The sequence below is a fragment of the Molothrus ater genome, chromosome 2 (genome assembly GCF_012460135.2).
Source record: "Molothrus ater isolate BHLD 08-10-18 breed brown headed cowbird chromosome 2, BPBGC_Mater_1.1, whole genome shotgun sequence".
In the NCBI taxonomy this organism is placed as follows: domain Eukaryota; kingdom Metazoa; phylum Chordata; class Aves; order Passeriformes; family Icteridae; genus Molothrus; species Molothrus ater.
In genome coordinates, this window is record NC_050479.2 from 96546799 (window position 1) to 96571872 (window position 25074).

Sequence of the window (25074 nt, forward strand, 5' to 3'; positions counted from 1 at the left end):
CTGCCTCGTCAGGGAACACAAGTACAGCGAGATCAAAAAAAAAATCCCAAAGCAACCTTCCACGACACCATTCTGCATCAGAGAAGTTACTCAGCTCAGCTGATGTTAGTTGATTTACAACATAATCATCATGTATCAAAACAGCAGTACAGAACACACAGCAAAGATGAGTAGCTCAAGTTGTACTTTTTATTTTCAAGATTAAAACTATCAATGATATAAAGCAGAAGAAACAGATGTAAAGCCCCAAATTTATCTGCAGTTCAGATGAGGCATCCTGGTTTCACAAAATCAGACAGGTGGGTAAAGCACAAACTGCCATAAGAAGACAGACTGCACAAAATACTGAGAATTGGCAACTCCTCTTCACCTGGTCCCCTCGGTACCCTTCCATAGTATAAATTAAAAAAAAAAATCCATCGGGAAAATATATTTGACATTGAGAAAAATCAAAAAACCATCTAAATTATTTTTATATAGGATGTGCTGATCAACATTTCTTTCAAAATTAAGAATACACTGCAGTTCAATGTAGATGGTATGACAGGTCTAACAAAGGGTAAGAGAAGTACCACTTAAACGGACAACACATAATGCATAAGGATTCATGGCTATAAAATATAAGCAGATTCAGCATACAGTTCAAGAGTTGATATTCCTATTGCAGTCCCTACAGTTTAGCAGTTTACTTGGTAAGATTTTTAGAAAAATAAATATGCATTTAGGAGTAAACACACTTCAACAGAACAGATGTATTGAATTAGTGGGACTGATTATTTTTAATGCAAAAGAGACTGATTTAACAGCCTAAACCAAAGAGCAGATGGGATTACCATTAAAGGTATCATTAAATAAATCATCATACTCTTACTACAGTTAGTCCTACATATATGTCCTTAGCATAAAATTTATTTGCTTCTCACCATATGCTCTGGCTCTTCTACCCATCTGTTGAGCTAAGAACCAAAGCTGGAATAAGGATTTGTCAAAGAAGTAGAAAAAAAAAAATCTTATTTTTCACTGCCAAAAGAACTTCATTTAGACCTAATCTATACTTCAAATAATTTTGAGTCAGTTCTGTTCCCCATATTAGACAATTTCTCTGTGCTTTAACAAGTATTGAAAAGTTGCTTGAAGTTTTGTCCCAAACAGTGGTCCTCTGACCAAAATTCTGATTATTAGGGTTTGGTAACTATGTGTTCAAGTCGAGATGAAAGTCTTACGAAAACAGCATATGGATGTCATATTAAATACTGCATATTTAAGTAAAACTCAAGTCACACATGCTCAGTTAGACTTCCATAGGCAACCCAACCCTAAATCAAAATATCCATGCCCTCTATCTCTTTATCTATCTAAGACCTAAATCTTATCTATCTAAGTCCTAAATCTTGGTCTGCTAAATGATGCATCAATGAACTCTGACACCTGAGAGAAGTACACAAAGAAACAACTTCCAAAGGCTTAGCCAGATGAGAATAGATGAGCATGCTGGCAGAAGCCCTACTCCTGTTTGAGCCAAAATACACAGTTTAAGTACTTTGCCTCAAGCAGCTGCTTGTTTTCTGGTTTCTCCTCTCCCAGCACCAACCAAATGGTCATGGGGTCAGAACAATTTTTCTGGGGAGGTTTTCTTCCCAGCCTGTTTAAAAGTGAACTCTACTGCTTTATCGATATACAAGCAAGACTAAAACCACTGTATTCACCAGACATACATCTAGACTAACAGTAAGAACCTCCCACCTTCTCCTGTGCTCACACCCATCTTTACTCTCCTCAAGCTCACACATCCTGACCTTGCAGGCTGTTATTTGCTGACCTCAGGAGCAGACTGCTCAGGGGCCAGACGTGGCCAAGAGCCTCAGTGTGAGCTGCAGGGTTGTTGCTCACCTGCCAGACCTGCTTCACTCTGCTGCCCAGAACTGGGCTAAGCACTGCCACACCTACTGTGTGGGCACTGGATGCAAACTACTGCCCTACTTCCTTGCTCCTCCCTTCCTGCCCAGCACACCTTTTAATTTTGTAATGCTGGAAAATAGAGTCCACAACCCAAAGTCCAAGCCTAGATGAGCTCAATTTTGCAAAGCATGAGGAAGTCTGAATATGTTTTGGTGTTGAGTAAGCAAGATAAGCCCATTATATGGATAGCTTTTCTCTGTGTAACAGAATACATGAAAGGTAGTTCATATTGCTTGGGATGGTTCCGGACAACCCTAGGACCAATTCTAAACATCAGCATGAATGCTGCCCAGAGCAGCCAAGGGAGATGTCATGTCATAGACCTGCCAACTGCCCAACTCACCATTTAAGACTGTCAGGTTCCTCACACTGGATGCACACCACCAAGCTCTGAAATGACACACAATTCTCTGCTGACAGGCCAAACTTACAGAAATGTTTCCCCCCCCACATACTCAAACCATTAATACTAAATCTATTTTCCATTTCTTTTCCCTCTGCTAACACTCTTAATACCCAGCACATTTCATGACGCAAGAACTAACAGCCAATACGTTAGAAAAACTTCTGAGTTTGCAGTTAAAAATGTGTAACCAAAGTCCTGAGCCCATCCCATCTCTATTCAAATAAATACAGCAGAAGGATTAATACTAGTCATTACTGTGCACACACAATACAAATATTGGTTAAGCCAAATAAATCTCTCTTGAGGCAGATATATATATACAGTACAAAATATATTAAGGGTCAAATACAAACATCATACTCACTTCATCTTGCTTTGTCTTCCGGTTCTGCAGGGGAACCTTGCAACGGTATTATTTCTGCCTCACTGGCATTCAAGCCAGGTTAGAAAATCACAGAATATTCTGGGTTGGAAGCAACCCGTAAGGGTCATGAATCCAGCTCTTAAATGAATGGCCCATACAGGGATGAAACCCACAGCCTTGGTGTTAACATCCAATTGAACTCTGAGCATCAAGACAATTTGCAGAAGAAAACCAACAATACCAAATCCACATGGAGTTTCAGTTGGGGCCATGAGTAAATCAGTTGTAAAGCAAACATAAAATTCAGCTAAGGAAAACCCAGGTATTTTAAATAAACTTGCAGACTGAACAGAACTGTTCAAAACAGGTTGTGATGGTTTCATCAACAAGAAAAAAAAACTACCAAACCTAATAAAAACCTTCTGCTGTGGTTTTAAAAAGAAGTATTAAACTAGAAATTTGAACATAGTTCCCAAACCCTGATTTTTATGACTTGTCCCTGATCACTGAGACACAAGTGGAAAGGAGACTGAGTGACAAGTGCTTCCCCTACCTCCAACTCCCTCTGAGAAACGATTCAGTTAAAAAATTCAAGGAACTCTAATGAAAGCCATGCAAACAACAGATAAATCAGATTACAGTCTGCTCTGAACTCGGCCAAGGTTCACATGGAAGGTTTGCAAACCTTTACATTTCTCCTGAGTTGTGACAAGCAAACAAAGAAGGCTGGGATTTTTCACAGCTGTCAGACCATGATGGCAGACACAGGATAAAACAACGAAAGAAATAATAAATCTGGAGATGAATTTTTCATTTGAATTAAATATGTATATAGACAATCCATTCTATAATAAATAAGCTTAGAGATATATACAAATTCATAATCAGTGAATAATTAGTGCACCAACAGTTTCTTCAGGAAGATGATTTAGCAGAGAAGTATCTGCTAATCAGTCCCTTTTGTGCTTTTTAAAAAAACAATGATAAATGAGACTATAGAATACTGCCAGCTAGTAAATTTAGTGCTGATAAGTACCAATATATGATTGCATTGGACCAAACATACATGGTCACACTTCATTGTGAACCAGCACAAAAATAAATGTGACTAAAGAAAGAAGCAGTACTAACACCCTCCTCTGCTTGTGTGATTATTGCTTACTCTGTCACAAGCAGGTGAAGGCTGGAGAAATTTCTCCCTTAAAAAGTGTGGCTCTCTATCTAAAAGCACAGTTTTCAGATCTGACTGCAGAATTCACTGTCCCATCACAGATCACAGTGATCCAATATTTGGGCTTCGAGCAGTCCATGTCAGCTCCAGTTCCCTGAATATCAAGCAAGCCCCCACTTGGCCTACCTCCTTCCAGAGAAGGGCTGCCTGGGTGATAGACTTTTGCCAAAGAAAATTGATGGATTAAAAAAACCCAAGTGACCAAGAGGTAAAAGAGAAAGGTTATGCTGTATTTTCCTAAATGTCCCAGTAATTCAGGAAAATTAATGTTTCCTATATGTCACAGGGAATTCAGACTTGAGTCATAATCCTCAAAATCTGGAGACTGAAATATTCTCCAAATTAATGCCAAAAGAAATATACTTAAGCACTGTTGCAACTAATTTATTGAAGTAATAAAGTAAAATAAAGAGGTCAAGAAGAAAGATTGTGTCAAGCCTTCACCTCTCAGGCCCAAAGGACAGTTTGGATATTTAACACAGTGTTAACAGCTTCCTCCTGAACAATAGCAGTATTGTCTCTTCAAGTAAGTCAGAGGTAGTGTCTAAAACAGCATAACGAATAGAGCAGCAGCCTCCAGCTGAGCCCAGCTATGCCAGAGGTGGCCCAAGAACAACGCCACCCTATCAGTCTGGTCATGCTGCCAATGGGGTCAGCAGTGATCCCTGGAGTGAGCCCTGGCCATGGGAAGCAGGCAGGATGCACACACACGGGCGCTGGGAGTACGGTCACCAAGGAGATGCGTGCCACAATAGGGTACATCTGCTCCAGAGGCCAGTCCCTGTCAGCAGCAGATGTGTGCACAGCTCAGCCACACAGAGCACGCACACACAGAAAGACAGACAGACACAGCAGCACACACACAGTACTTGGCTGACTGAGGTCCACATGACTCCAGGAGAAGGGACCTGGCTGTACATGATGTTTAACCACGTTTCCTCTAGGAAACATTTTTTCATAGAGAGAGAGATTACAATAGGTTTCACTTGGCAAGTAAAACATTAAGCATAGTTCAAAGATGTCTACTAAAGAGCACACGTGGAACACAGCAATCAGGATTTAAGTTGCAGATTCATCCTCTTCCAAAAGGAGGTCGTTCAATGCAATAACTGTAGCAGCAAAATCAACCAGCTCCACAAAGTCTGATGTAATTATGTTAACACCCATAACACCAGGCTTCTGTGCTTTCACCCAATTCAAAATCATGGGCAGGTTCCTAAAGAAATTGAAATAAAGAAAATTAAACACTTCAAAAGAGACACTTTTGTATACCTACTCCCCTCGTTACAAACACAACATGCTGTTTACAAAATATATTATCTCATATTTGTGATCAGGGCTGTCACCCTAAATGCAATTGGCTGAGTGCTTAACACAGCACATGGTCATTAGCTATCAAACAGACATATTGGTCAGTCATCAATGCCAACTAGCAGACATACAAAATCCCTCTATATTCACTGGGTAGTCTGTGCTTCAGGATTTAACACTGCACTAAAATTTTCTGCACCGTGGTTTGTTTGCACCCAAGCACACGTTAAGTCAAATGCTCAATTTCACAGCAAACCAGCGTAACACAAAGCAAGGCCATGCCTGGCCCAAGATGCTCCCTTGCCCTCCTCTGCCTCAGGGAAGGCAGGAGAAAAAGTTGGAGGCAGCAGCATTGCATTTCTCCCAAATTCTCTCCAGCTTCCAGACTCACTCAAGAGCAATGGGGTCAGGGAAACCAAACCTAGAACGAAGCTGTCAGCTCCACAGGGGTTGAACATCCTGCTTATACATTGCTACAACTGGTTAAAGGAGAGGTGTGTCAGGAACTGAATTAAACAGTTAGAAATTCTACTATGGGGAGAAATTTCAAATATTTCTCGGACAACAGTGCAAGTTAGGAGTCTGCACCAGCTTTCTTGCACTCTAAGATGAAATACCATGCTTTTCAGCAGTTAGACACAAATGGTTAAATATATTTGCATTATTTAGATTAGTGCTGTAACATGTATACATTTTTTGAGAAGATGCTAGGCTAGCAAATTAGCTAACAGAACGATTAAGAGAAAAAAGCAAACCCAAAAAACTTAAAACCACTTCACGCCTGCTGAATCAGGACAATAAAAAAAACTTATCAAGAACTATGAGTGAAGGCATAACTACTGCCAAGGGACACACCACACTTCAGCCAGCTAAGTGTGACTTGTTGCAAGTCTCCTTTAGCAAGAGCTGAGAACATTTAAATATTCAAATCCAGGGCAAAATTTCCATACAAGAAGGGAGGCATCTACATAAAACAAGGATAGATTTGCATATCAGCTAGCTTGTGCAAATGCACACAAGTAATCACGCTTATGCAAACAGCAGCAGCTATCTGCAACTTTCGGTTTAAATTGCAAACAAGTGTTAAGGATGAGAGAAAGGGACGGACTGAAGGCAGGCTTCCAGCTAACAGTGGCTTAGAGCACAGATCTGTGCCAGGAGTCCCTCGAAACAGAGTTGCTCGCACATTCCACGAAATGAAACGATCCTTTGGTAGTTGTGGCCCAGGAATCCCGCCCGGCCTTGGCGCGGATGCCCCGCAGGGTCCGGCGCTCGCGGGCCCCCAGCGCCATCTGGTGCCGAGCGCGGCCGGCACAGGTGCGGCCCCGACACCGAACCAACAGCTTGGGCCGGACTAACGCCTCTGCACGAACGGGACTGAAAATGCCGAGATTTATACCTAACCAGCGATTTTCTTATTCACAGAATCACTGAGTGGCCTGGGTTGGAAAGGACCTTAAATATCATCGCATTCTAACAGCCCTTGCCTTTTGCAGGGACATCTTTGAGCCCGACCCAACGTGGCCTTGAACACTTCCAGGGAATGGGGCATCCACAAATTCCCTAGGCAACCTGAACCAGGGCTTCACCACCCCCACAGTAAAGATTTCTTCCTAATATACACGAGGACTTTTACAGTTCTGGTAATTTTTAGCAAATGGGCTAGAAGGTGTTAATTCTATAAAATAAATCATATGAAACTATCCTGGTCATGCTGTTAATACTAGTAAAAATCACTGTCACTCTGTGCTAATCAAAGCAAAACTCTCTTACAGGGACCTTACTCATAGGAAAATTAATTGTACAATGGTCAATGGTATTAAAAAGAGTCAAATGGTGAATCTAATTTTTGGAAAACCTCTCCCCCCAGCCCCCTTAAAATACAGGGTAAAATACTGCCCTAGGTCATACATCTCCGACTGTTACTGAAATTACTGAGACATTTGTATGGATAAATGTAAAACTAAGTCCAGAAATAAGCAATTTTCCTCTGTGGCACAAGCTTTTTCTACCCCCCCCCAATCCAACTTCAGCCAGTTTGAAATGAATTTACTGGTTTGAAGGCACACATCCATCCTACATTTTACAAAATCATATCACATTTCAAAAGTTCCAATTACCAGGAAACACATATATACCCTGTTCCTTTATTATTTGCACTGTCTTTATTTTCAATGATTGCAAGTGTCTTACATGAACAACAGTATTGAGCAAAATGGCATGCTTTCAGAAGGCTAAGCAAACATCTCCTAGTTTCTTTCTTGCTCAGTGCCTCTTTCAACATGTTAAGTAAAGAACTGAGACAATCAAGACAAGTCCTTACCTATGAACAAGCGTGTTCTTCAGACCACGAATCAGATGCCGTGCAATCGTTTTCACTCGAGGTGTGAGAATTGCTTGAGATACATGGAAAGTCCCATAACGACTTCGTTCCCCAAGTGTGGTTTCCAGGAACTGCAGCAGTTTGTGCACATTAGTTGTATTAGCCCATGGTGCTGGCATTTTATTACCTGGCCACAGGAAGGGATATGCCTGATACAAAGGGTGGTGGTAAAATATGAGAACCTAGGAGAACAAAAAAAGAAAAAAACCAAAGCAAGTCAAAACTACTATATTTTTATTTGAACAGGCTGCTGCATTGGTTTATGTTCATACAGTACTGTTGCACCTAGCATAGCAGTGAAGAGGACTAAGCAAAAAAGTTGCTCTTGAGTCATGAGTGTGAGTATATTTCTTGCACTACAGCCAAAGGAGATGGAGATAATTTTATTCAGCTTTGAGGACAGGATTCCTTCAGGCTTTATGGATCATCAGTTTAAAATGACAAAGTTGCCTTTGTCATTTAAAGAGCTCAGCCTAAAAGTATTGCAACTTCTTAATGCCAGAAAATATTCTATCTGTACTTGAAGGTAAGGATTTTAGCAGCCTTGCCATCTTCTGAATACCTCCTTCTAAGAGGGCAAAGTGTGCAGGGCTGATTGGCACATGACTGACATACTGGCATCGTGCTCACACTTGCTGCATGAGAAACCAAAGGCAGTCCTGCTGTCAGCAAAACCCTCAAATCCAAAGTTAATGTTTTTTACCTTGTAAGGTGCTTCTCTACAGCATAAAGAGGACACGTTTTTTACAAACACCCACATTTACACAAAATTAATCTTGAAGCTTAACATTGACAGCATCAGTTCAGAACAATTCCTCAAAGCCTCATTTCCAGTTCAAGAATTATGTGCTGCTGCTGAAACCCTTTTCTGTTCTCATTTTTTGTGTACCTTTGGGAGCAGTTACCACAGAGAAGAGCCATTAACCTCACCTCTGCAGATCTGGATGGCTGCAAAGGAGGTAAGAAATTCCATCCATACCTTAGTCATGCTAAAGCTTATATGCTTCACACTGGCTAGAAAGACAACAGTTAATAAAATCCTCACCAACACAACTCTGCATTACATGCCCTTCCAGAAGAGAAAACCCTTTGTAAGGAGCACGACGCTCCAAGGACACTACAGTTTATTTAACAAACGTGCTTGGGAGCAGGACAGACTGGCCACAGCATAGATGAGGGGATACACGGCTGCATGTAAATGGAGGAAAACATGCACACTGCATAGAGGAGGCCCTAGTGGGCTTTAACTTGACCATCAGCAACATCCTTGGTCCAATATCTGTGAGTGGGAGCTACACTTGGCTTGTCTCTTTAAAATCTTAACATTTTGGGTTTGAAAAACATCAAATATCCTTTCCCTACCTGGTGTTTCTTCTCCCACATGTACAGTAACGTCACATATTCTACACATTCAACACAACAAAGTTTGGATTCAAATGCTGAGCGGATCCTGTTGATCAAGAAGTGGTGATGGCTGTCATCCATGGCATAGAAATGATTGAAATCCAAGAAGATTACTTCCTTGGGGTGCTGCTCAAGAAAACTATTCATTTCCTTCAGCCCATCCCATACTTTGATGCCAAACAAGCCATGTATGAAGTAAATCTCTTGTCCTATTTCCCCAGGTTTGGAAGATACACGAAGATCAAAGTAGCGGATCCCGCCTTCCAACTGTTCTTTGAAAGTCAAATTTTGAGTCACTGACCATTTCTTCATGATCTTTCTAACGAAGGAAATTCTGGCCAAACGTTTGATGGCTGTTGCTTGGTCTGGTCCCACTGGAGATTTCTCATCGACCCAGTAGCTGAAAGAATCATGTGATCCTAGAAAAAAAGCCAAGAAGAATTAATTTTAGAAAAAGTGGCTATCCCATAACACGTGTACCCATGTGGCCTGAAAACTGAACAAAGTCCTACATGTGTGACAGGGGTGCAGAAGCATTATGCTCATATGTGAGTCTTTCAGACCATCCTTTACACCTTACTTTTCCCTGACAGTATAACAAGAGTTAAGCATAAGTGAAATAGAGATTTTTGGAGTTCACTTGAGTTAGCAATATGAATTAAGCATTTAAGTTTAGCCTGTAGAACTATGTGTTGAATTTTAACCTTTTTACTTAAGAAACCTCCACCATGGTACAAAGGGCATAGTAAAATGCAAATTTCTGAAGCTTTTTGCATAAAGAACAATACCAGAAAAGACCAAGAGATGCAAAGAAACCAGATAAAGGGACTCCTCCGTCTCCAAGCTAATCAAGGCCTACAGACAGTACTCAGATAAGCACCAAGGGACCAAAAGTGCATGTGCAAAAGAGAAAGTTCAAAAGTTCAGTCATGAGGAAGATCACAATCTTCAGCCTCAGAGACCACCTGTGCGGACAACAGACAACGCATGCCCAGAAGGGCGTGGATCTCATTACCCAGCAAAGTGAGAACAGGGCGGGCAGAGATTGAATATGCATGGAAAAGTTGTGCAATGTATTGCATATGGAATACCTTTGTGAATAAAGATAAGGCTCAGACTGAGGCTCAAGGCCTCAAGTTTTCACGAGAGCTATCTCGCTTGTGCTGGGCGCTGACATACCCACTTCATAACTATATCTGGTTGTGGAGTTTATTTACTCCGCATATCGCTTCATAAGGTCCTCAGTTTGAACTTTCTTTCATGAACTCCCAATTTCAATGCTCTCTGAACACCACAAAACAAACATCTGTGGTAAAGGTAAACCTCCTTCTAACCTTCCTTCATTCCTTCCTTCACAAACTACAAATCAACCCCCAAAGCTTTCCCAAAGCCTGGTACATGACTGATCTAGGATGAGACTCCAGAATAATTTTAAAAATCTGAGACTATTTTTTATTTTACACCTGGTATGTACAACCATAACCTTACACACCAAACATCTTGGAACAGGTTTCTTTATTCACATAATGGACTGAGGAATCTGCACCTGCACATGCCTTATCAGCACATCTCCCTTTAGCCCCAAGATGGCAGATAAATGATTAGTAGTTTGAACAGTGGGCAATGACTGGCTGGACCTAGAGGAGGAACGATTGAACACACCACCAGTTACAGTGTGGATGGATACCAAGCTCATGTTAAACAAATTCATGAACATGTCTTTTACCTAGCATGCTTTCAAGTGACCAAAGGCATGGTGAAAAGAAAATTCATCAAAAAAGTACAACCAACAATCAAAATCACCAGTCCCAACCAAAATAATGCACGTCCAAAAAAGCTCCTGTGACACAACCTGTACCTGGGCAGAGAAACTGCATCTCCAATATAAAATTATTGCTTATTAGAAAAACCTCCAATTGAAAATTCAGTAGTAAATGGGAAAAAAACCTGAGAAGCAACAAAGCTCCAAAATAAAAAGTTTCAGAGTGACTGAAATATCCCTACCTTAGCCAAGTCAGTAACAGAACAAAGAGTGAAAAGGCAGTGTATCTTGGCCTGCACCGTACCAGAACAGCATAAAGCAAAGACTAGCAGAAGCTGATCCACCACAGACTGGGGTTTACCAAGGATTCGTGGCAATTTGCACTAGGTACCAGCAAACTAGCCAAGAAGCTGTAGCTGCTCCAGGCTTGCCTTCCTTGTGAATTTCCACCCAACACAAACGCTATTAGGAGCTCTAACAGCCCTTGCTACCCTTTGTCTTCAGGATAAGAGATGAGAGTTTGGCCCATTAAGCCAAACCCCACTTGCTATCTGTGCTGGAGTGTAGAGAAAGCATCTTCACCCAAGGAGCTCATTTTCCAGCTGCCCCAGGGTACAGTGACTTGGCACCTGTGTTTTACATTCCTGCATGTTTGTCTCTGCTTCTACGACTATGCTTTTCTCAGATTTCCTCCTCTACCTCAGTCTGCAACTCTTTGAAATCACAATCTGTAACATTCAATCTCAAGATAACATTTGAGGCATTCACAGTCTCCTTTATCCAAACCTTTTATTTGGGTACCAGTGCTCACTTGAACACTGATGCATTTTTTGTGATGCAAGATCAGAGCTACAAACAAGATTATTATTTAATTGGATTATCTTGTTGGCATTTTTAATCCAGATGAAAGAAGAGACTGTGCATAAACTAAACATCACTTCTCAATAACCTTAAATGCACTCTTTTCCATAGATTTCAACTAGTTCAAAACCAGTGAACAGGTAGTGTGAAGGTGAGTTTTTAAACTTTACAAATGAACAATAAAACGTATTCTGACCAATTCTCCATGAATTCTTCACAGCATTTGTATAAGTGAATTTCTGTTATGGCTTGCCATTCAGTCTTCTAGACAGAAGTGAGAAGTGCCAAAGATGCCATCTTAAGCAACTTTTTAGTACTTGTCCCAGTAAACTACATCACAAAGTAGCTGTCAGTTGTGGAGCAACACCTAGATTTTTTTTCTCCCATCTCCAAACATGCAACCCCAAACAAAATCCAGGAGCAAACATTTAGTGAAGACATTTCAAAAGCCTTATGATGCTTCAAACTGTAGTTTACAAATATTTAAGTTTCACCTATCTCCCTGTACAGCAGAATTAGTCATTCAAGCTTCTACTATATTCGGAAAGTAGACTTTAATCACAAGGAGCTTGCCTTCTGCCTTGAAATTAGTATCTCTGCACAAAGAAATCTTTCATTTGGTTGTGTTTTTTGTTCGGTTTTTTCCTAGTTCTTAATTCTATCAATTTTTATTTTTTCTTCTGTTTAGGTCACTGTAGAAGGCAGTTTAACATTGTAGAATGTAATATATGTTAGAAATAATTCATGCTATAAAAGAGTGTATTTTATAAAGATTGTGAAATCCAAACGAGTCTCTGACCACAAGCCGCCTGAGAGGTAGATGTCTATTCAAACTCCGAAACTCCTGGAGTCAGGCCAGACAACAATCGATCGGCACTTTAGCCCAAGAATAGATGCACGCGACGTGATGATCACCGCTATCCCGAGTCATCGGAAACCGCCTAAGTGCGATCATCTCGCTCTGCGGATAACATTGATCAAGATAGCCGAGCCAGAAAGATACATGTGAATACGTGACTTCCCGGGATTCGATCAACGCTGGCTATCAACCAGGAAAAGGTGATTGTCCAGCTCTGCACAGTGAAAGAACCAACTATGAATAAGCAGAGTTACAAAAGAAACTTGGACTCCTTTGCCTCGGGCACAATAAACTGTATAAAACATCCCCGCTAGAAGCGGCTCTCGTGAACGGGGGCAGGAGGGATTCGATGCGATAGAGGTCGGATCTGCGTTCACCCAGCGCCGATCCTGGGCTCGATGCTGTCTCTTTGGCTGTGGTGGTTTTGAGGACCGTGTTTTGGTCGTGGAAAATGATAAATAATTCTTTTCGCATTTTTTGATAATTTGGCTTTCGATTGATCATTTATAACATAGAATAACGACATAAGAAATATTTTCATATTAACTAAGACAGTGCAGCATCCTTGAACGTATAGGAATCACTCGCACCATTATGCTCCCTCAAACTGATAAATCTGACTTACAAAGGAATGAGAATTTTATCTTGCCACTAATACATTGTTGTTACCTCAGAGTTGTCCAAGTAAATCTAAACCAAAAAACAACTCATTTTCCTTATAATTCACTTAGCAGCTACAAAAGTCTTTCCTTTGCAGTTTGACACTTACAAGGTGCTTTTAAGGATACAAAGAGCAAATTTTCTCCCTGCACTATCACAAACCAAATTTTACTTATAACCTAGCACTAGAAAGCAGTATTAAAAAAGAAAAAAACCTTCCACAAAAAACCCAAACAAGTCACCACATTGCAACTTTTTCACCACATACTTTAAAAACCGCGCTCCTTAACAGGAAAGTGAACTATGTGTGACATGCTTCTATAGTTAGAGAAGATCCTATTAACTCCTGCCCCATGGCTCTGCTAAAAGCCTAGGAAATGGAGCTTTCCTCCTAAATCGAAGTCAACGTGTATACCTAGATATAACCAAGCAGAACACTAGTTGCATTTGCAAAACGTATCCTCCTTTTCACTGTTGGTAGCACATCACCATCTAAGAAGGGCAGGGGACCATCACAAATTCTGTTGATCATTCTGTGATCAATACTGAGGCTGGAAAGACAGCAGAAGTCCAGTTGGGTCTTCAGTGGTCATTTAAAAAGGCCAGTCACCAATATCTAGGCCAAACCTGGACCCACAATGTTTTGACTCTGGTCAAAAAATTGAAACCCTGCAGCAACAGCACTGGATGCTTGTGGGGCTGTGGGGTAACAGCAAGGTGAAGACCCACATCACCACCAGGCCCTTCTTTAAGATCACTGTGATATACTACCAGCTCAGGCACTGCCTTTTAACATAGCTTAGCTGTTAGATGTTAAGTACATGCTAAGCTGATTGCATCACAATGTCAAAATAATCCCTGCTCTCCTTTGCTCTATTTCTAAACTCATAAAGTCTTGCCATTCTGTTGCTATGGCAGGAGCCAAGCTGCTTGCTGATACATGTGATGCAGCATGATTTCTTTTTGAAAAAGCATAACCTAAACCAACACAAATCCATAAAACCTCAAAGGCAAAGAGCAGAGCCTACATGGCAGGAATGGAGCAGACCAGCCCCATTTTGTCAGGAGCTCAGTGGAAGAGCTTGCTAAACAGATTCTCAATTAATGTCTAACACAAGGACGTGTGAAGGTGCTTGGACACTGCCCAGCGACAGCAGCAAGGCTGGAAGGTCCTGGACAGAGCAAGAACCACAAAACTCTCACAGCAACACACACTGTAAAGTCTTGGTAAAAAATCTCTCACCCCACCATGTGTAAAAAATCCCTCACCATCTGTTGTTCCCCACCACACAAATAACGTGCATTGCCGCAAATTATGCTGAGTACTTTTCTTAGGGAAAAAAGCAACCTCAAGAATTATTGAAGCAAGACATTTCACATGATAATTAACAACTTAAATATAAATAACATCCTATTCCTATAGTAAAGCTATTCCTTAAACCTACTGATTGTGGACAAAACAACTAACAAAACTAGGTATTTATAACCTCCACCTCACCCACTGAGAAGTCAAAAGGCAGAGATGAGCCAAGAAAATTTATCTTCATTGTCCTTTAGGTAAGGAGAGGCTAGAAGTCCAGCCTGAACCACCTCAAAAGCATGTTCCTGCACATGCAGGACATGGAATCACTGTACACAAGACCGGATTAGCGTTCAGACAGCAAACCTTACTGAGCTGCTCTAGTGGCATGGCAGCAGACTGGTGCTCAGCCCTTCCCAAAACAGAGTCAGACACAGGCAATACAATGAAGAGATCATGATTTACCAATTGCTTCCAATTGGGTAAAGATGTGCAGCACAAAGCAGCAAGCATTAAATTTGCAATATTCATGAAAGAGATTGCACATTCAAAGACAAAAATTAGGGGACTGCTAATCATCTGGCAGCTTTTTTTCTGTTTCATTTCTTTCATCTGACAAAGACTGGCAGCTTCAAGGAAAGAAGTCACATGCCCTCAAATGCCCAGACATTTAACTACCAAAAGCTGTGTTATAGTTAGAATAATATTATATAGGTATATATAGATATTCCAGATGCCAGACTTAAAATGATGGACAGATCTCTTAATTTTATCCTAGTAATTGCAACTGTGGATTAAATTTCATTCATATCTTTAAACTTCTTATTTTTTTCTGCTTATACTAATTCCTCAAGTTAATTTTATGTTTAACAGCTCACTTTTCAATTCAATTTATTTGTTAAATAGATAGTATTTCACAGTTCAGGATGACTTCTTGTTGAAGCCCTTGTGCTGATTTGTAGACAGCAGCCTTTTATCATCGCATCTGCAGTAAAATCTAACTTCCCAGTATGTTAATTTGTCATGCTACTTACTCACAGATAGTCAAATAACCCATGCCCGAGCTGAAACAAATGACACTGATCAACAGAATGTTATCAAGCCTCCAATGTCAACAAATACTAGCTATAGCTCTTCACTCTCATGACCAGTGACAGGACTCAGGAAACAGCACAAAGCTGAGTTTACAGGCTTACACTGGATCTTGGGAAAAGGTTCTTCACCCATATGGCAGCTAAACACTGGAATAGGGAAGTGGTCACAGCACCAAGCCTGTCCGAGTTCAAGCAGTGTTTGGACAATGCTCTCAGGCACAGGGTGTGACTCTTGGAGGTGTCCTGTGCAGGGCCAGCAGTTGGACTTGATGATCCTGTGGGTCTCTTCCAACTCAGCATATTCTATGATTCTGTACCATTTGGTACTATCTTTTGTTTCCACATAATACTTCCTGCAAATACTGCAGAGGGACAGAGATTAGCATCATGTCACCAACCCCTTGTAAATTTACCTTCATGGAATATTAAAAATATGATTATACAGCATGTAAAAGTGCAAAGATCTTCCAACACAGAACATTACCTGTGCACTGCCAATCACTCGAAAACAGGACAAAAACTCATGGGGTTTTTTTGGATACAAGCATATTTCAGCATACTGCAAGCCTCCCTGGTTCCAAGGTTGTGGACTAGTCAGAAGCAGCAGCTCAAGACACTTTCTGCAAACATCTGGCCAACCAAGAAGCAATAAATGAAAGCACAAGGGCAGACAAGTGTGCTGTGAGTAAATTTAAATAAATCTGAATAAGCTGGATTGATCTTTACATGAATAGAATACTAACAGGATGAAAATTGCAAGAGACAAATGTTTAACATAGCATGAAGCTAAGAAGCAAGGTCAAAAAAACATACTCATTCCTTTAAAAACATTACAGGGTCACTTTTGACCAAAGACTCACCCGAGCTGTAGTGATGCTGCACTTCTTAGCACAAGCTTTGCTTACTAAACAGAGTACATTCCCCACACAGTAGGCATTACACAGCCAAGATGGGCAAAAGAACAGTAACCAAGATCCAAAACCACAGGATCTAAGTGCTAGCAAGTCAAGGCTATCCCACTGATGTTCTTTTCAACCAGATCTCCCGTGTGTGTCAAAACTGAGGGAAAAACAGGATAAGCAAAAGTGCCTCTCAAAGTCTAGAAGTCCTCAGGATTCAGGTCATTAACAATCCAGATTTTCTTATTAGAAGGTTAGCGTCTTCAAAGTTCATCAATAATGAAAAGCAAATAGTTCATACTAACTTGTCCAGCAAAAGGAGATGAAGCAGAAATGAGAAACATCCTATTGATAATCAATTATCTAAAACTATAGAGATGAGTATATTTTAAGAAACCTACAAGAATCCTTTAGATATTCTTAATGCAGTCCCATTAAGAAAGACAAATCCTAGTAGGGACCAAATCCTCTTAGGAAAACTCCCTCTCTCTATTCAAGAACTACCTTGATTTCCCCCACTGCCATCAGGCAGTGCAATGGGATGCAAGAGCTTAAAGACAACCTAAAACTGTCAGACACAATACAATGTCAGAGTAGTTTGATTTTCTTTCCAGCCAGAAGAAATACTTTTGGCACTGGCTGGAGTTATTGCCATTGAAGGTTAAGGTCACTTAGCAATGATTTCTCATTTATCAACATTCTCAGCTGTCTGCAATGGGAATGCAAGAAAGACACAGCATATCACTATCATTTCAAAGCCTGACTGGATCCACACACTCAAAAAGGAAAAAACCCTTCAGCTTAGAGTTCTAAACTCCTCTTTTGTGACCACTCAGAACTGAGTGGACCAAGGGTTCATTCTCTTCTGAGAAAGCAACAGAGAAATTTTTATTACATAGTACTTTCTCCTCTTTTAGCATCATTGATGGAAAAGCAGGCAAACAAACTTTCACAACATGGAAGGAGAGCAACAAGCATTTATATCAACATTGTAACTAGTTTTCTCCATTGGAAGTAAAACTTTGGCATGTTCTGCACTAATTTACATCTCTCCTTGAAGATCAGTGAACAGTCAAGTTGAAGACACTTTACCAGACTCATTTACCAGACACACTTGAGTCCTTCTATAGAGTACAGATTTTAATAAATCACAGGAAGAAAATTTTCCAGAAGAAAACCAAATTAATTAGGACCTTCATATACTGTTTGAAGAAAATTTTGTGGTATTTCAAGAGTAATTTGGTTTTGGCTGAACAGATGACAGAAATTCTTTAAAAAGATAAGCGTTAAGACTGGCTTTTCAGGGGAGCTTCTACACAGACCTAGCATCTGCCAGACCAGTTCCTCACAGAGGGTCATATAAAAAGAATACTTGGTTACTTAAGAACAGTGGAACAACTTCCATCAAATGTTCTCACCAGTGTAACAGTCCAGATAGTTTAATAGCCTCTCTAAAAATATTTGAGAGTTGCTGTTACAATCAAATAGCCTAACAAAGTAGTAAAATAACTTGTCTTTTCAGAAAATTCTGCATTTACCAATCATACTCAACATCATTATACTCATGCAGATACTTTCTTCTAGTGGTTACCACCTGATTCATTGGTAGATGCAAACTAAATTGAGAGGGAAAATAAAGCTTGGTGAAACAGAACATAAATCTTATATTTCTTCCCTCTGAGCTTCAATCCAACAGATGGCCAGTTCAGATGATTCAATGATCCTTTTAATGAGAACTCCATAGGAATACTGTTTCGGAGGAGGATGCAGCCTCAAGGTCACCACCACGCCTCTCAGCACGCATGTCCACAGCCCACAGCAGCCCATGAACAAATAAACAAGAAAATCATAGCATTAGCAAGTTCAGCAGCTCACCCAGGGTCAGGCAGACAAAAAGAAAAACCATCCAATCCAGTCAAAGCCTAGTGGCCAGCTCTCAACTGGACAGTGCTTGCTGCTGCTTCTTTTCAGAACCACTTTGGCTCTGCTTAGCCAACTCAAAGTCAAGCAGCTCACAGGGCTTTTAGGGAACAGCTACACTGTCAGGACAGCAGAGTTGGCCAGTTGGTGGATAGGACAATGGCATCCTGTGCAGAAGATGCTCAGGCCCCCATCACCTCCAGGGGGTGGGGCACATGAGGATGGTCACACTACTGCACCAACTCAGTCACTTGCAGCAGGTTATCAACTCAGGAAACACCTCTCCATGCCTTCCATCCCCCCTTTAAGCTGAACCATAGGCTTGGCCAGCAGGGCTGCTCCTTGTTAAGACTGCCTACCAGCTGTATTTGTAAAGCTTTGTTTTCCAGGGATGAAAATTTCATAGTACTTTGATCATTTAAATCAAAATCAGGAAGCTTCTTACTGAGGCTCTTGGGATGAACTTCTCAGGGAAGGGCAGAAACAGTGGCACACTGTACTGTGGCAAGTTTTGGGTTAGTCACGCTGACACTGCCATGAGCAAACTATGGAAAGTTATATTACAAGTTGGCTAGAAAGTCAAGAGTGTGTGTGTCGTAAGGGGGAATTAGGCAGCTTGACTATGCTATAGTTTGGAGCAGCAAAGTTTTACTATTTCAGCAGTGCCAGGACACATCTCTTCTTGGGGATCAGCGAACAGTCAAGTTGAAGACTTTACCAACTGTTCTGAGTCTCCAATATGGTCTTGTTCTGGCCATATTCAGGTCAATATGATTTTTTCTGTTTAAAAAAAAGTTTCTGGAAGGGTAAAACCCATTTTTTATCTGTCATCTCTGGCTACCTACAACCCAGCATCCCACAGGAAACTCCTCAGCCATTGTACAATCTGATGCTGACAGAAATGGCTCCACATTCCAAATGCTCTGCATGACTTAGAAATGAGATTATGGCCAGCCATCCACATGCTTTCTGAGAAAGCAAGAACACACCAGCTGGGATCACTAGAAGATGAGAGAAGAGGCCCTGTACACCACCAGAAGCCACAGGTGGAGACCTGTCCCAACTCTCCCTGGAAAGGCAGCCTGCCCAGCCTGCATGTTCCAGAGCAGCAGAACACTCTGCTGAGTGTGACATTTGGCTCTAGGTGTACCAGTGGTTGAAAAACTGACTTCAAGTGGCAAAAGCTTAAAAATAATAAAAAAAAAACCAGTAAGCTATTTCAAATCAGCCTTAGATATACCAAGTTTGATCTACAACACAAACATCTTTACTTAAAAATTTTAAAAAGAAATCTTACACCCTAGGAGAAAACCACTGGTGTAAGGGTTTTTTTTAGTATCACATTTCAAAGTGCTAAAGTAAAACATTTTACTTCTCCCAAATTTTCCATCTTTTAGCTCTCTTCTTCAGGGACTCCTATCAAACAACTTAGTTCAGATTGAAATCAACTTTTCCATGACTCAGCTTACTTTTTACTAATAGCATTTGTTTCAGCCAAACTATGTGAAAGAAAAGAATCACTCATTTATTCTACAGCTATTGCAACTCTTGTTCTTTCCTGTCCACATCTGCAACACCATGACACCTCAGGTTAACGACTGTGCTCCCTCAGGACATCCACACAGTACAGCATCCACCCTAGGGCTTGCCCAACTCCGTGAGTAGCTGTTGCAAGCAGCTTTTCTGACAAGAACCACTTCTCAAAATAAAAAAATCCCTCTAAACTATCATCACCACAAAAACCTTCCCAGGTTAGCCTGGGGAACACACTCATTTGTATTTGGAGGGGGAGAGAAGGAAAGGCAGGGGACAGAAATGACTTTTGATTATCTTACTTTATTTATTAAAGGGTTCCCATAATTCTTCTGGGTGCTCCTGCAAGCAGCAGTGGATCCCTACCTTAGCCATCATATGTTTTCTCCGGAAGACAAAGAAAAAAAATCAGCAGCATGGAAAAACTCATAGCTAGCTATCCTGACCAGAACTGGGAATGAAGCAAGGGGTACAGATTGATCCAAACCTCCAAGTATACCTGTTACATCCATACTTCAAGTTGGAATAGTCCAAACAGGATTAAGTAAATGTATTATTACCAAAGGAAAACAGAACTGCCTGCTATTCTCATAACATTCATCCAGCACCTTGGAGGCTGGACTAACAAAATACTTAAAACACTGATAGCTGGCAGTGAACATCTGCTAGAGTGCCTTGCCTTGCTGTCTCAAACCAAAAGGAAGGAGCTTATCATGACCTCACACAGAGGAGACTGAGACAGAAAAAGCGTTTCACCTGCTCTAATACAAGTATTAATGCAAAAGTTTGATTAAACAGGAAAATGGTGCCATACCTTCAGATGCAGAGACTTCAGACTCTAGCAGCAAGGTAATCAAGTGTGAAAAACACCAATCACGTGTTTTTAAAATTTCAAAAGTTTAATAGAAATAAAATGGTATATTTTAAAATAGTAATACAATTAGAGTAATACAATAGTAATAAAATTATAAAAATAGTAATACCATTAGAGTAATAAGAATTTGGACAATTTGAATTAGGACAATATGAGACAATAGAAACAAAGAGTTATGGACTCCGGGTACCTTTTCCTGGGCAGCACAAGCCCGAAAAAGGACACCCGTTAATGAAGGATTAACCCTTAAAAACAATAGCCTGTTGCATATCCATACATCTCATTCATGATGCATAAATTCCATTCAAATACAGGATTCTGTCTGTCATCATCAGCTTCTTCCTCATAATCCTAATGGCGTCGTCCTGCCCAAGCTAGTTTCTCCTGATAATGGAGCAAGAAATTCTCTTTCTCTGAAAGATTTAGGTGTCCTGTGACTGCTGTCTCAGTATGAGTCCTTTCTTCAGAAAAAAGTATCCTACATAGCATAGTTTCTATTTTAACATTTTGTTATAACCTAAAACTATTTTTAACATAGTACTTAAGAGAATACAGCATCACTTTCTAACACAACACACAATATTCATTTTAATATTTGCAAAAAGCCTATCATAAAACACATTTTCCACATCAAGATACCTGCCTTTCTAAAAATTTCTGTAGCAGTTCAAATGAAACAGTACAAACTGGAAATACCATGGTGCTATCAACTATTAGGATGTAAGTACAAGCAAGGAACAGCTAGGCTCTCCAGCTAATTCTTTAACTAGCTGATTTACTTTGAAAGCTGATCAGTGAGAGCATTCCAGATTTTTGTGTTCCTTTTCTACATGGAGAAATAAGAAAAGTAGCAGATGCAGATCAAAAAAATGACCAAGGAAAATATAAGTATCATAGTTGTGATTTCATAAAATTCTTTAATGTAAATCAGTTTGAGATTAAACAAGCACTATACAATACCCTGCCAAGGATCATGTCCACAATCAAAATGTTTTAGGGTTCATTTTTAAGCCCACATCCAAAGAGGATTACTGGAATATAATTAAGAGAAAACCCTCTAGGCTTTCACATAAGGTCAACACTTGTTGAAGGTGGTTATTTTTGTTGACTATGCTGCATGCTTGTGACATTGATGACATTTTAGTTACTTAGTATTTGGCAATTTTTCATTGCAAAAGATTCCTCCTCTCATGACATTGCACAGGAAACCTCATCTCTTTTCCTTGCAAATGACTATATTGGTTTAGCATTTTGGCTAGAGTTTTTCCCAACAGAAGTAACAGAATAGCCCAAACGTGGGAACTGATCACACACAAGGGTCTTAACTCTTTCAAAGTCTCTCTTCGTTTTGAGCAGAGTTAAATAATTATGTAAACAGCCCATATATCTCATGAACACTCATCTTCAACATTATTTACTTACTACCAGTTGGTTCTAAAGCCTGAGGAAAGAATGATCTTCTCTACCATCAAGTAGGGTGCTTCACACCATTATTTAACAGCTCATGGAATCATAGAATAATGTAGCTTTAAAAGCACTCCCAGAAGTCACAGCTACCTTTTCTAAAGCCAGTGAAAACAAGCAGCTCTGAAAGCAAAAGGTATGCAACAAATTAAGCAGGAGAACCCTATGAAGCTCTCTTGGGCAATATAGAAGGGAGTTACCCACTCACAGTAGTACACAATAAATTAAATCTAAGATGTTTCTTTTGTGTGTACGCTCTCAATTCATTCACTTTAAATAGCCCCATGATACTATCATTTTGTTCTCAAAAAAAAAATTCTTTAAATGCTGCAATTCCTCAAAGTGCAAAGTATAAAATAACAACAGTGTCATGATTTTGAGTGTTGATTTTATTTCAAGTTAAAATGTTTTAAGGTTTCCACTCCTGGAGCTCTATCTCTGTTCCTATGTACAAAGGATGACAAGGAGCTTGGTGGGGAAGCAAACAAACTCCCCAAATCAAAACCAATGGAGTCCATCATTCCAGGGGAGAATGTATCCTGAGACGGACAAAAGCAGGTTACTCCTGTCATATGCACACAGTGTTAGCAACAGACAAAACTGCTTCTCATTCAACCGTTGATCTCTCTTCTGAAGGTAACACTGATCTCCATTGCTGTTCAGCATCTGCAAAGATTCCTCAACTGCGACCTGTATTCCACACTGCTAGGAACATCCCCCCACCCACCCCCACCCCCCCCCCCTTCGGCTCCCAAAAAGGTTGCTCTATCAAGCACAACACCAAAACCCCACTTCAGCAAAACAGTCATTGGACTAAAATAATAGTAATAAAAAAAAGACAAAAATCTACCCAAAATAACTTTTGCCTGCTTGCAGGTTGCATAAGGTATATACAGGAAAGTGGTGGGGAGATACACCAACCTTGATCACAAATAAACACGTACTGCAAGCTCTTAAAAAAACATCGGCCATTCTAAAAGCACCATGGCATTACTGAAACAACTACTCATTTACTTGGTTTCTCTGCTGCAACACTGGTTGCATGATGTTTGGACATGACAGCAGCATTGCCCGTAATACAACCTAAATCATAACATTCTGCAGAGTTTCACAGTCTTTAAGTGGCTACAACAAGTTGATTTATGAGTTCACTAAAACAGAGAAGCCTTTCTTTGCAAGAAGTTTCAAAGTCTGCTGGCATTAGAATTTTATATGAACATTGAATTTATTTTCTGTCTCACTTCCCTGCTCAATAGAACATAAAAAGTTTTTGCTACTGTCAAGATAGGAAAGAGCACCATTTTTGATTGAAACCTAGTATTTTAACTGTTCTGATACAGGTAACACACCAGTCAGCGCATAGGAGGTGCACCGCCCTTTATAAGCTTCAAGGACATTTGAGCATGTAGAGAAGCGGCTATGTTCTGACACAAAAAGTTACTCTGTTTCTAGGGAGGTATTTCTGAATGTCTGCTATATAGATCAGAAGAAGATTGGAAAACATTGCTGAGATAACAGAGTCCAACCCAAGCCCTAACACCACCTTGCCAACTGGACCGCGGCACTGAGTGCTACATCCACTCTTTCCTTAAAGACCTCCAGGGATAGTGATTCCATCACCTCCCTGAGCAGTCCCATCCAATGCCTAATCATCCTTTCTGTGAAGAAACTTCTAATGCCCATCCTGAACCTCCCCAGACACAACCTGAGACTGTATGTATGCTACAACATACATATCCAAAGTGCTAGTGACAAGCTAAAGCACTAAAATGAAAACCAAGCCTGTACCAGACTGCAACATCCAGCATCAGAAGGAGCTACAGTAACCACCCCTAAAATCTTCCCTATTGACATTTGCAAGGAAGAATATTTTTACCCTTTAGAGACAGAAAATCAGCGTAAATAAGTTTCAGGTCATCTGTTGTTGTCGTCACTTATAAGCTTATCTATCTGTAAACCAGGGTATAAAAGACATGCCATATGCCATGTCTGGATTGAGAGGGAGCCTGAAGATCACATAGTTCCAAGCCCTCTGACACGACCAGGAAGACTCCCCCCGAGAGCAGGTTGCTCAGAGCCCCATCTCAGCAGATCTTCCATTTGAGAAACCTCCAGTTGCTGGGTCAACGCAGCCAAACCATTCTCCCCACCCGACTTCAGCCCTACTTAAAGCACCTGCAAACGCTCAGGACGGCCGCTAGCGGTCACAGCTACCTTTTCTACAGGCAGTGAAAGCAGCAGGTCAATAGTTAGCGTCTCACAGCAGTATTTACAGGAGATTAAGCCCACCATTCTCAGCTGCGATGGACAGGGCTCCTCTCAGCCCCAGCCTCTACCTCAACACTTTATTGAAAGTCGCGGCCGAGGCGACTCCCCTACCACCGCACGGACAGCCCCGGCCCCGTACACCTCGTCGCGCCGCCCTACCCGGGATGGCGAGGTTGGAGAGCGGCAGGGAGCGCAGCGCGGGCGGTAGCGAGCCCATCCAGTCGGCGTTGCCGTCGGCCATAGCCCCCACGGCACCACCCCGCCGGCGCTCCCTCATGGCTGGCGGGCGGGGCAGCCGAGCCGGCACAAGGCCGGCACCCGCCGCCCTTATGTAATCGGGGTGACGTCAAGGGGCACGGCGGCTCACCATTGGCCGCCACCCCGCGCCCCGCCCCCAGCCCCGCGCCCCGGTGTGGTAGGTGGGCGGGGATTGCGGCGCTCGGGGAATCTCGGCGGGACGAGTCGGCTGCGGGGCAGTGCAGGGCTTTGTGCCCACTGCCCACCGCCCTGTTCCAGCAGGGA

At 41.2% G+C, this 25074-nt stretch overlaps 1 protein-coding gene across 1 annotated transcript; it reads right to left on the bottom strand.

Annotated features, from left to right (window-relative positions):
* Positions 1-175: 175 nt before the first annotated feature.
* Positions 176-24814, bottom strand: PLCXD2 (phosphatidylinositol specific phospholipase C X domain containing 2). Its single transcript, XM_036391607.2, has 4 exons — positions 24712-24814; positions 9017-9477; positions 7595-7836; positions 176-5176 (listed from the first exon to the last, which is right to left on the bottom strand). Exons 1-4 carry the CDS (start codon positions 24791-24793, stop codon positions 5020-5022), a joined length of 942 nt encoding a protein of 313 aa, XP_036247500.1. The 5' UTR covers positions 24794-24814; the 3' UTR covers positions 176-5019.
* Between the last annotated feature and the right edge of the window lie 260 nt (positions 24815-25074).

Excerpts from the sequence above, each read along its gene's own strand:
- PLCXD2 (XM_036391607.2), bottom strand. The coding sequence starts at position 24,793 with ATGGCCGACGGCAACGCCGACTGGATGGGCTCGCTACCGCCCGCGCTG. Across the intron at positions 9,478-24,711 it reads CTCCAACCTCGCCATCCCGG|GATCACATGATTCTTTCAGC; the intron begins GTAGGGCGGCGC and ends CTTTTTTTCTAG. Across the intron at positions 7,837-9,016 it reads TGTGGGAGAAGAAACACCAG|GTTCTCATATTTTACCACCA; the intron begins GTAGGGAAAGGA and ends TTGTTCTCCTAG.